Genomic DNA, 12334 nt, shown 5'->3' with positions numbered 1-12334 from the left:
GGAGACCTGGATTCCCCCTACCGCTTGGAAGTAGTCGTCACAGTGAGGCGGCTCCCAGGCATCACCTTATTCCAGATTTTGGAGGAAACCATTCCCCCTTTGCCTTGCTCCTACGTGGCATTAGTATTTCTCAGTTCTGGAGGTGACACAGCTTTCTGCCTTGGTCCCATGTCACAAGAGGGAGGAGGAGAGCTGCCAGCTGCAGACAAGGTTCTGACCCGAAAGTCGAAGCCAATAGCAAGGTGATCAGGAAAGCTTAACGGCAAAGATAACCTTTTCCCAAAGCAGGTGCACTGTTACTGGGGCCCTCCAACTTTGGTCCATGTTTAAAGATACCCTGACTCGGGACTTCCCTGGTGGTCCAGTGGTTAAGACTCCATGCTCCCAATGCAGGGGGCTTGGGTTCGATCCCTGGTCAGGGAACTAGATCCCACATGCCACAACTAAGACCCGGCGCAGCCAAATAAATAAATATTTTAAAAAACAAAAAAAAAGATACCCTGACTCTACTTTCAGAGATTCTGATTCATCAAGTTTGAGGAGGGGCCTGGGGATTTTTTCCAATACCATCATTTCCAATGATGGTTTGGAAATCACTGTACTGATATACTGATTAGTTGAAATGACAGAAAACATTTGGAGCCATGAGGGCTTCACCAGGTCCAGCTGACTCCGTTCCTTATCTTCAATGATAGGGCAGCATGGGAACCTGAAAATTTAGCCTGAAATTACTCCTGTTTCATTAAAAAATTTTTTTCAAATCATACTTGTTGATCCTGCTGTTGTTTTCTTGCCCGATAAACTGAAAGAGATCTCTGTTCTGTCAGGCGCTGAAACTGAAATCCATCGTGAGAGGGGATGCCCCATCAAGCTTGGTGGCAGCGGGGATCTGTAAAAAAGAGGTGAGTCGATGACACTTTCGAGTTCAGCTGTGAATGTCCTTTGTCCTCAGTGAAGTTATTGAGATTCTTAGAAAGGTTTGTGGGGCAGGAGAGGAACAGCTTGTCAACAGCAGAGCCCGCAGGGGAAGCCCCAGTTAAAGCTGGGCAGCATCTAGTGAGAGCCTCCCTGTTTCCGTATCGTGCCTGTGCCTTTGCTTGAAGGAGCAGAGCTGCTAGACTGGACCTGGGCAAGCAGACTGGGCTTAGCAGTGCTCCTCAAGCCCTGTGTGCCTACAGACCACCTGGACTTCCTGACCAAGTGCACGTTCTCATCAACAGCTCTGCGTGGCAGGGCCAAGATGCTACAGTTCTAACAGGATCTCAAGTGGTGCCTGTGCTGCTGACCATGGACACACTAAATGGCAAGGCTCTAGGGCAGTATTTCTCAAGCCTTAGTGTGTGTTAGAATCACCCCCAGAGTTTCTGATTCCGTCGGTCTGAGTGGGCCCTGAGAATGTGCATTTCTAACAAGTTGATGCTGATGGTGTTGGTCAGAGGACCACAGCTGAGCAACCACTGCTTCCTCTACAGTTCATTCAGCCAAACCAATAATTCTGTGGCCTGAATATCTGCTTCTCATTTCCACTTTCTGTGGAAAAAGAACTAGGTGGTCATCAAGCATACAAGAGAAAACAATGAAAACAAGTCGCAGTACAAACTTACTGTTTGCACGATTTTGTACTGTAAAGCCCATGCCCTACATGCTGAAATATGTGTATGTTCAGAATAGGTAAAAGGTAGTTAAATGGAACAAATCCACAGACATTGCGTCACTGGAGAAATGGCCATCGTGAAAGCAGAAGAATTACGAATACCTCTACTTTCGCAATAAAGGTATGGACGATCTGTATCTGAATTGCAGAGCCTACAAACTTTAAAGTCTGGTTTCAAGAAAATGATGAGCTCAAAATACAACTGATGCGGGAAAACCACAGCCAATTTCAGACAAGACCGATGGCAAAGCATCTTTTCCAAAGGTTCCAAAGGTTGCAAAAATTCCCACTATCTGCTTGTTCCTATGAATAGTAGAATTTGCAGTGTTGTCAAGCCCTTTATAGATAACAAATTCCAGTAAGACTTAGTAACCTTATTAATAAGAAGTTCTTAGGTGTACATAAAAATGAAAGTAACTTGTTCACCTGTAAACGACAAAGAAAGAGCTTCCATGTTTTGGATCAGTGCAGGACCTACCAGTGGGCCACGGGCCATCCTTGAAGAAGCACTACTCGACAGGCCCTCATGGACTGTGGTGCAGTTGGCTCTGCAGAGGCCAGAGTCCCACATGCTGTTCCCGAGAGTGCTCCACTTGCGGAGCATGGGCATTGCCAGCCTCCTAGGCATCCGTCATTTCATGAGCTGTGTTAATGCCCTTAGCAGGGAGCCAGTAAAGAGTTCTGGGCTTGGGCAGGAAGGCCCGAAGACCACACCATTGCCCTCACAATCTGCACCAGGCCCGTCATGTGGCAGCGGGGAGTCCAGTGCAATGATAAATGCCATCAGGCCTCAGACCAGAGCGTCTGTGGGTCTGGGGCTGAGTTCTCATCGCTGACACCTCCGACGTGATGGCCTCAGACTCTTGCAGTCCCCAGCCACTTTGAGGGCCCGTGAAGCCAGTGGACCCCATGCCCCCAACACACACGCTCCAGCCCATTAAAATTACGAATGGCACCTATACAGCACGTTGAACACAGTTTCAGGGCTTCACGGACCTCCCTAAGCCCCCCTGGATCCTTCAGGGCCCCTAGATCTTCTGGGTTAAAAACCCCAGTTCTGCAGAAGTGTTCTGATCTTGTGTCCTGCACGCAGAGAACATTCTGGTATTTGGAGTTGGCTTTCCACCTTGGTGTCTAATGCTCTAGCGTCTGTGTCTGTCGCCCAGTTGGCATTTACATTGGCTTTGCTTTTGAATATCCTCCTGCTCTAAGTCACAAACTCAGAATTTCCAGAAATCTTAGGGAATTGCCATTCCGAGTAATGACCTGCACTTGTGCAGCCCTCTTTCAGTTTATAAAATATCTTCACATTCTTTGTGTGATCTTTTCACCACAGCCTGAGCCTCATCTTAGCAATTAGAATATTCATTTTGCGGCTGTTGGGTTTTATAAAGGGAAAGCATACATCTCTAAGACAGCAATAATGCACACAGTGTTTACCCTCATCCCAAATGACACCCTTGCAGGTGACCTCGGAGCCATCGCTTCTACTTTGAGTGTGCGAGCGTGTGCTTACCCGGCCCATGCAAACACACCTACGCATGCACACGGGCTCTTGTACAGCCCCAGGTAAAAGTGAAGATGTGGGACTTCAATTCGTCCCTGAGAATCTCCACAGACTTCCTTGTCCCTTGAGGGCAAGCCACATGCTTTGGAGGGAAATTAATGGTTTGGTTGAGAATGTCCCTGATTCTGGTGTGGCTCAGAAGCCACGAACAGCGCCTGCAGACTCCAGGCATCGGCCGCAGCTCCGAGGCAGCAGTGAGGGGGTGCTGACTCTTCCTGCCCAACATGGAATGAAACTAAGGATGCGAGTTCCATGATGTGAATGTGTCACATGGGGGAACACGAGTGGGTTTCATCAACAGCCCTCGCCATGTTCCTACAAACAGGTGTTATTTTTTTCTTGAAGATTTGTAGCCTTAAGTGGGTCAGTAAGCATTTTCATGTTAAGACGATGTCAACTTCTTGCATTGTGTACGGTTTAATAATTTTGCCGAAATCAGCAACACAGGAATCTGACTTTGTTTAGAGAGTTGGGTGGGACTTCCTCTTATAATAAAGAGAAACGTTTGCTTAGAAAACGTTACCAATGCTCCGATTGCCCCTGTGGGGTGTCATTACGATATAGACTCTGGTCACGGTGCCAGAAACATGTGACTCCAGCCTTTTCCTATTGCGTGCGTTTCTGGAGGGAGACTTTTCTTCTTAAGGAAGGTAACTGAGTCAGAGCCCTTCTAGCTCCCAGGGTTTGAGGGCATCTGTGTTGCTGTTTTGGGTGGTGGTGTGCTGTGCGTTTCCACCTATGGGCCTGTGTGTTCTTTCTGGTGCACTTACCTTCTGATGCTTGGTTGCCTCGCAGCCTTGGGAGCCCCAGTGTTTCTGCAGTAATTTCCCTCACGAAGCCGTGTGTGCAGATCCCTGGGGCCAGGCCTTGCTGGTTTCCACTGATGCTGGCGTCTTGCTAGTGGATGGTTAGTGAGTAGCTGCTCCTTCAAATGTCTCTCTTTGTATAACTTGTAGTGCTTCTAAGATGGGTGATCACTGATCAGCTCCCTTTAGATAAATGGGTCCTCAGCAGTGTCCTTAGCAGAGCTTTATTTCCTTAAAAATTACTCCCTTGTTTTCAACAGGCAAGCCAGGCCCGTGGGGGGTGGGGGGTGGGCGCGGGCATGCATGACAGTTTCATCCCTTCCGATTAGTCTGTGGATATCAAATAACCTGCAAGGAAAACCTCCTTTGCGGCAAATACTTATCATGAGTCCAAAATTTTACTTTAAATTGACAAGGGCAGGGCTTCCCTGGTGGCGCGGTGGTTGAGAGTCCGCCTGCCGATGCAGGGGACACGGGTTCGTGCCCCGGTCCGGGAGGATCCCACATGCCGCGGAGCGGCTGGGCCCGTGAGCCATGGCCGCTGAGCCTGCGCGTCCGGAGCCTGTGCTCCACAACGGGAGAGGCCACAACAGTGAGAGGCCCACGTACCGAAAAAAAAAAAAAAAAAAAAAATTGACAAGGGCAGGTTGTTATTTAGAGCCGCTGTCTCAGGGATATGCTCTCTCTCTCTCTCTCTTTTTTTTTTTTTTTTGCTGTAAGCGGGCCTCTCACTGTTGTGGCCTCTCCTGTTGCGGAGCACAGGCTCCGGACGCGCAGGCTCAGCGGCCATGGCTCACGGGCCCAGCCGCTCCGCGGCATGTGGGATCCTCCCGGACCGGGGCACGAACCCGTGTCCCCTGCATCGGCAGGCGGACTCTCAACCACCGCGCCACCAGGGAAGCCCGATATGCTCTCTCTTGAAGTGCTTTTTTTTTTCTTTTAAGATTTCTAATTCGAAAAGTACTCGGTATCCAAAACAAACAATAAGAATCTTAGATAACCTGTATTTGGTGGATAGAGAAACAAAGATTTTGACAGGAAGACATGTCATCTCAATATAAAACCAAACTTTACACAGCCGGGTGGGTCAGCCTGCCCCCAGGGAGGCGGTCAGCTCCCTGTCACCACAGATCAGTCACCAATCAGACATGACCTTGGCAAGGATGCCGTAGAGGGCATTCAACTTCGAGTGGGGATTTAATTTAGCCTCAAGGACTGTGTGGTCCTTTCCAGCAGGAGGCCCCTTGGATTCTTCCAGACTCCTAATGAATGATAAAGGAGCTAAACACTAGTAGCAAGTCATGTCCTGGGGCTTCAGAGGGAGCCGTAGGTGTAGAGACAGCATCTTCCAAGGGCACATCCTCCGTGCCCAGGAGCAGGCTGCCCGGTCTCTGGTTAGCATAGTGATGCTTTATGAGCATCCTGAAGGCCACCTCCTGTGAGAGTAACGTAACGGCCTGAAACTGCAGCATCTTCCCATCCTTGGCCTCAACCTTTACTCCCTCCTCAGTCCCTGACTCAGCACGTGTTCCGGCCCCGTGCTAGGTGCCTCCTGTAGGACGATGAGAGGTGGACAAGACTTTATAATGGACTTATTTCTGACCTTATCTGTTATTTTTGCTGTATCTTTAAATGTTGTATCCATAACATAATTTTTTAAATTCACATATATACACATATATAATTGTGTATATAACTAATTTACTAAAAGCCAGATAACTTAACATTCATAAATTCAGAATTTAAATTAAGTATTTCATTTTAGAAACTTTTATAAAACAATTAGAAAATCTTTGTGATCTTGAAGAAAACCTCTCTGAGCTTCAGGTTTCTCTAAAGTGGGGGTAATTTTTTAAGTAGCTAAAAAATAGTTTATAATAATGGGAAATGATGAACTAAACAAAATAAGGATGATGATCCTAACCGCCAGGGAGGAGATGCGGACGTTACACGAAGTTACTTACTTACCTGTAAGTGCTTGAAGCGGCGTCTGGCACACAGCAGTAACTTACCAAACAGTCGCTGTCATCATTACTCTATCCCTATGAACTTGCCAGAAGGTAACAAAATCTATAGATTTTGCTCAAAGTGCAACCAGATAAAAGAATTTATTAAAAAAAACAAACCTTAGGGGTTTAGTCTAGTCTCTTAGTTTTACAGATGAAGAAACGGAGGCCTAAAGAAATGATGTGACTTGCCCAAGACCATGCAGCTGGTTAGTGGCACATCTGGAACCAGAACCCAGAGGTGATTCCTTGTCCAGTGCTCTCTCCACTAAACCAACTACATTTTATTAAAATTAAATTAAACTCTACCAATGTTACTGTCTTTACCTTGAAGCAGATTTCCAAGACTATACTCCTGGGCAAATAATTATGAAAAGTTTTGTGATGAAAAGATTGTCAAATTCTACCTGTCTGCCTTTTTAGGAAAGAGAAGGTATGTTTCATAGTGACTATTTGTAAGGCTTGACTAAAAACAGAAGAGAAATTCTGTTTGAGTCGCTTCTATGTAAATGTAAACTCCAAACCAAGACTACCAAGCCCCTTTCTGCAATTTTCACCTTTACGTGTCCAAAGTGTAATGGAAGTGTCAGACAGGATTATTGTGACCGCCAGGAAAGGCTTTTCTTTCAAACTTGAGGGACGTTGTCTTAACACAGGGGGTAGCCATATACGCCCACCACCAGCTTAGATGTGTTACTCAGATTATTACTTTCATGCCCTAGTTATGCAGTAATGCATCCCTGTTTGCCTTTGCTAAAAAGAGGATAACCCTTAAGGCTTTCTTTGTATTCCTTGTTCTGCTTTTAAGCCATAATTCTCTTGTTATTTCTTTGTTTACCTTTTTCTTGTCTACACTTCATTGTATTCTGAATTATCTCTGTGAGTGAATCTCTCCATTTCATTTCGAGCCAAGTTCTACTCTATCCCATTAGCCTCTGCTTAATATCATTAGACTTAGCCCCTTGAGAGTCTGCTCCTTTCAAGGTCACTATTAAACATCAAGATTCTTTGCATTCTAAGTGTAGCAAAACCTACTCTGAAGGGAGACTAAATACTGATTAAATATGCTATCACCATTTGTTTTGGTTTTGCAGTAATAGAAAAGCCAGCTCTAAAAGATAGTTTCTTCGTAAAGAGATTACAAGAAGGAAACCATGTTATGAAATAGTCATTGAATCCACGTCACTTTCTCATATCCTTTCCTTCCCTTCCTTCCTGTGCTGTATATAAACCTGTTTAGCCACCTGAGAAAGACTGGAGAATATATGCGAATTTACTCTGTACATAGTCAGGCAGCCACACAGTATCCCTCCGTTTTAACTGTAAAATGAAGTGCTTCTGTCACATTAATTCCTTACGGCACAGTTTTCCCGTGCTCACCCCATCAATCCACAGGGATGCAGTGCTGTTTCTAGGCTACAACACTGGCTAAGAGCCCAGACTTTGTCCTTGCACAGACTTGGGTTCCGCAAGCTCAAGACGTGAGCTTAGACAATTTTCTATCACCTCTGAGCCTCAGGTTCTTCATTTGTTAAATGGGAGTATTAGAAGTTCCTACCTAGTAGGGTCATTGGGAAATCTACATTAAATGACACATAAAACACTTAGCATTAAGGCCTGGCATGTAGGAAGCCCTCAGTGTATGTGAACTGTCATTCACAAAATGAAACAAGCGTAGTCACTTAGTCAAACATAGAGATGGGTACTGGAATGATCATCTCATGGTTTGAAATACTGAGTCTGCCCCCGCAGACGCACAAAGAGCCTGAGAATCAGTCCTCTTGGGAAGGCCTGGGCTAGAGGAGCAGGAAAGTGTTTGATGGGCTGTCACAGAACTTACATTAGCCCCGATCATGAAGCGCAACTAGAGCCAAGCCCTCCGTCTAGTAAGAGCCTAGCAGGCTCTGTGCTCTGACAAAGACAGTGCTCTCACAGGCCTGCAGGAGTGGGATGATAAAAGCTCTGCTCCCTCCTGGGCACCATCCAGGGAGGGACGAACTCCCAGACAGCCAAGATCCTCAGGGCCTCTCACACCTAAATTACAGTGAAGGAAACACCCACACCCACAGCCGAACACTTGAAGACCTAACTGTCTTCAAAGTGCAGGTAAAGAGTCAGCTAGACAGTTCTGCCTAATATGTCTACACCATTCTGGGACATCCTTGCCTTGCCCTGAGTCTGTGTCAAGCTCAGAACAGACCCTTTGCTTATGGAACAGCCTTAATTCTTTTAGCCCTCTTTGTCCAAGGGACCCCCAGGAGCAAAGTAATGGCTAGCAATTTAAGATCCCAGTAAGTAAGCGTAAAAGCAAATCCTATGTATAATTGCAGCGTCTTTAATCATCGGTTTACCTGACGTCTTCCCAAACGTTTCCACTAAAATTCATTTTTTCCTGTTATTTGGGAAACGTAATTGATATTCCTCTCTTCTTTTATTTTTGTCTAAAAAGGAGATTTCATATTCCTATATGGAGAAATACTGAAAATTTATAGGTAAATTACTATTGACGCGGACATAGGGCATGTTGCAATACGAAGTTTGTTTTTAATTTAAATACAAAAGGAAATTCTAATTTTGCTTTCTTGAGAAATACGCAAAATAACCTAAGATGTGATGTGATTTCAAACATGACAAAAAAATCAGAAAATGCTCAAGAGAAATGGCTAAGCTTATTAGCATTTTTAAAAACCTGGTATTCAGTTCTTTGGAATAATCCCAGCAAAAATTGGAATTGGGAGATGCTGCTTTTTCTTTGATGAACATTGAGGAGAAGAATACAGCTTAGGGGCCCTGCCGTTATGCTCCCTGTATGGAGTTGTGAATGCCTTTGGGAAAGAAATGCCAGGCCTTCTCCCTGAGCTAAGAGGAGACTAGTGCTTGAACTTTCTGGGTAGCCCTTATGAAAGCTCTAGAAACTGTCCTCCTTCCTCACCTAGGGAGAACCGGGGTCCAAAACTACCCACAGGCACGTTTTGTAGGTTCTAGAAAGTGTGGGCTGGGTTGCAGCATCGGGTAACCAGGTTTCCTCTTCCAGATGACCTTCCATCAGTGCCAGTGTTTGACAAAACTCTGCCCGTGAAGCAGATGCATGTGCTGGAGGCTCTGGACCTTCTGATTTTCAGAGCAGACAAAGGTGGTACTCCTCTCCAGGTGACGTTTTCTGGGAGGAAGGGAAGAGTGTAGCCTGCAGCCGACACAAGGGTCGTGGGGCTCTGGCTGCATCAGTGGTGCCAGCTGTTTCTTCTCCTGGTGCCCAGGGCTCAGGGGCCTTGGTGGCCCATATGTCCTCTGAGGAGGGGATGGTGAGGGAGAGAAGGGGGGGGCATCCTAGATTGCATCATTACATAAAGGCGATGCCAGGTTGCTCCTGGATTCTGGAACACCTCAAATTCTGATTCCTCGAGCAGTGGTTTTCCTATACAATCCACCCTTTCAGTTCTCCCAGGTCGTCTTACTTTTCCATCCATCTCCTCTGTCTGCTTTATCCCACCAGGGAAAGACGCCCGCCTCTTTGTCTTCAGGCTGAGCGCTGTGCAGAGGGGCATTGAGGGCAAGCAGGCCGTGAAGGGCAAATATGACTGCAGAGAAAACAAGCTGGAGAAAACCAAAGGTGACTCGATTCTTCATAGTTTGGTGGTTTCCGTCCAATTAATCTTTTTCTCAGACTGCCCAGATTTTACTGAAGAGAAAAATGAGTGGGAGTTTGATTTTATTTGTTTTCACTTGGAAACATCACAGAGGTAGCGTCACTGCTTCCCTAAGACAGCTTGAGTGATAGAAAAGCAGGTTGAGGACTCAAGGAAATTCTAGGTCTGGTTTGACAAGTTTGGGAATGAGTTAAGCTCTATGAGCAAACCTGTGAAAAGAGACTTTTAGACTTTGATTCCCGGAACTCTGATCACCCTTCACTCTAGTTCATATCATGTAACGGGTGTGAAGCTAAGTCCACAAACTCTAATCGAGAGGGAACACGACTTCCTTAATTGTCCTGTAATTCAACCTAATTTCTATTTCAAGTCCCCACTTTGCCTAGTGGCGGGAACGTTTCTTAGTCATTTCACTGGGTTATGCTTAATTTCCGGGGTTCTTAGGTATTACCAAATTGTCAAAGCTTGGGGGCTTCCCACCTCTGGTAGTGTGTTCAGCATCATGGATTTCTCTTCCCAGGCTGCCACTTGTATGCCATGAACACTCACCATAGCAGAGAGCTGAGGATCGTGGTTGCCATTCGGAATAAACTGCTTCTGGTCACGAGGAAACACAGCAAGCCAAGCGGGGTGACCGGCATGTCACTGTTATCTCCCCTGCCCGAGTCACCTGTTGAAGAATTCCAGTACATCAGGGTAGGTTTTCTCATCAGATCGCTTGGCTCCTGGCCAAGGTGTCACGAGGCGGACTCCCTCCTTCCACCCAGCGTCTGCCATCCACTGGCGTTCAGGAACTGACTGGGGAAGCCCTCGCCTGTTGCCCTGGCTTCCCCAGAAGACTAAGGTGAACAGGGCTTTTCCGACTCCATCCAGCTCATTCGTACCAGTGAGCACCCAGAGATGCTGCCCTAGTGGAGATCATTTTGAAATGTATAGAAATTTAGAATCATTATGTTGGGCACCAGAAACTAACACAGTTTTAAAGTCAATTATACTTCAAAAACAAACTCATGGAAAAAGAGACCAGATTCATGGTTACCAGAGGCAGGAGGTGGGGGGAAGAGGAAGTGGAGGAAGGTGGTCAGAAGGTAAAAACTTCCCTTTGTAAGACAAATAAGTACAAGGGGGGTAATGTACAACACGAGAAATATAATAACACTGCTGTATGTTATATATGGAAGTTAAGAGTTCTCATCACAAGGGAAAAAATTCTGTTTTCTTTTTCTTTTCTTTTGTGTTTATATGAGGTGATGAATATTCACTAACCTACTGTGGTGATCATTTTATGTATGTAAAGTCAAATCATTATTGTACACCTTAAATTTATGCAATGCCGTATGTCAATTATATCTCAATAAAACTGGAAGGAGGAAAAAAAGGATGCTGTTCTAGGCCCTGGGGATACAGTAATGAACAACAAGAAAAAAGTGTCTTTTCTTGTGAAGATTGCTTTCTAGTTGCAGGACAACAGAAATAGGCCAATAAGTCTATAAGTCCTGAGGATAACAGTAAGTAGGGTAAGGAAACAGAGGATCGTGAATCGGGGAGGTAGGGGATCTCTTTTAGAAAGGGTATCTCAGAAGCCCTCTCAGAAGAGATTACCTTTGAGGGGAGATCCAGATGAAAGACGGGACCAAGTGATGAGGGTCTCTGGGGAAAGGGTCTCCGGGCAGAAGGGGAGCGGCCAGCGAGGGCCCAGTGGCCCGGCTCAAGGCACAGCCAAGAGGCTGGGCGGCTACAGCCGAGGGGACAGACAGGGGTCAGTGTATGGGGACCAGGTTCTCTTGGGCCCTGAAGGCCATTGCAAGGACGTTGGCTTTGACACCGAGCAAAAGGGGGAGCCCTGTGAAGGTCTGAAGCAGAGAAGTGGCAGGTTTTAAAAAGGCCATGCTGGCTACTGGACAGAGGAGAGAGTAGGGGGCCAAGAGTGGACTAAGGAGTCCAGCTAAGAGGCTGATGCAGGGCCCTGGCAGGAGACGAGGTCAGCTTTGGTCCTTGGCAGATGGAAAGGTGTGGTGGACAAAGCTGCCCCTTTGCCTGAGTCAGTAGGATTTGCTACTGGGCTGAGCGTGGAGCCTGTGAGAGAAGCCTCCTGGAGCATCAAGGCCCTTCCCGATCTTACCATTCTAGCTTTTTTAAAAGCTATGGTACAGGGACTTCCCTGGTGGTCCAGTGGTTAAGACTCCGTGCTCCCAATGGAGGGGGCCCGGGTTCGATTCCCAGTCAGGGAACTAGATGCCACATGCCACAACTAAAGATCCCGCATGCCGCAATGAAGATCCCACGTGCCACAACTAAGACCCAGAGCAGCCAAATAAGTAAAACATATTAAAAAATAATAATAAAAACCATGGTACATTAAGGTGTCAAATATGTCAACCATTGGCCACTAAGGCGGAGTAGGCCCATAAGTGAGCTGAGAAGTTATTTTTGCCTAGACTTAAAGCTGCCTGAATTATGTGTTTCAGTTTCTGCTAATCTGCAATTCCAGGGGACAGAATAGCAAAACAGTTAAAGCAAGTTACAATCTTGCTTTAAATAGGTGTTAGTCTTCTCATACAGCGCTCAGCCGTCTTAATGAGTATTTATGCCGAGCATGTGCATTTATATGGAGTATAAGCTCTGAAGTCAGGTTTCTTGAGTTCCAATCTTGG

General features: G+C 46.2%; 1 protein-coding gene across 9 annotated transcripts in view; it reads left to right on the top strand.

Annotated features, from left to right (window-relative positions):
* GARNL3 (GTPase activating Rap/RanGAP domain like 3) overlaps nucleotides 1–12334 on the top strand; it is a 153594-nt gene that overhangs the window by 120875 nt on the left and 20385 nt on the right. For all 9 annotated transcript variants that reach the window (XR_010944852.1, XR_010944853.1, XM_067743257.1 and 6 more), the window contains 5 exons: nucleotides 828–902; nucleotides 4017–4128; nucleotides 9068–9166; nucleotides 9527–9643; nucleotides 10201–10376. Coding sequence is in view for 7 of the 9 variants with exons in the window: in XM_067743257.1 (XP_067599358.1) it covers nucleotides 828–902; nucleotides 4017–4128; nucleotides 9068–9166; nucleotides 9527–9643; nucleotides 10201–10376 (579 nt within the window). In the remaining 2 variants the exon portion in view is untranslated. The remainder of the gene's footprint in view (nucleotides 1–827; nucleotides 903–4016; nucleotides 4129–9067; nucleotides 9167–9526; nucleotides 9644–10200; nucleotides 10377–12334) is intronic.

The sequence above is a fragment of the Pseudorca crassidens genome, chromosome 7 (assembly GCF_039906515.1).
Source record: "Pseudorca crassidens isolate mPseCra1 chromosome 7, mPseCra1.hap1, whole genome shotgun sequence".
Lineage (NCBI taxonomy): Eukaryota > Metazoa > Chordata > Mammalia > Artiodactyla > Delphinidae > Pseudorca > Pseudorca crassidens.
Note: the sequence above shows the minus strand (reverse complement) of the source record. Positions and strands in the feature narration are given on the sequence as shown.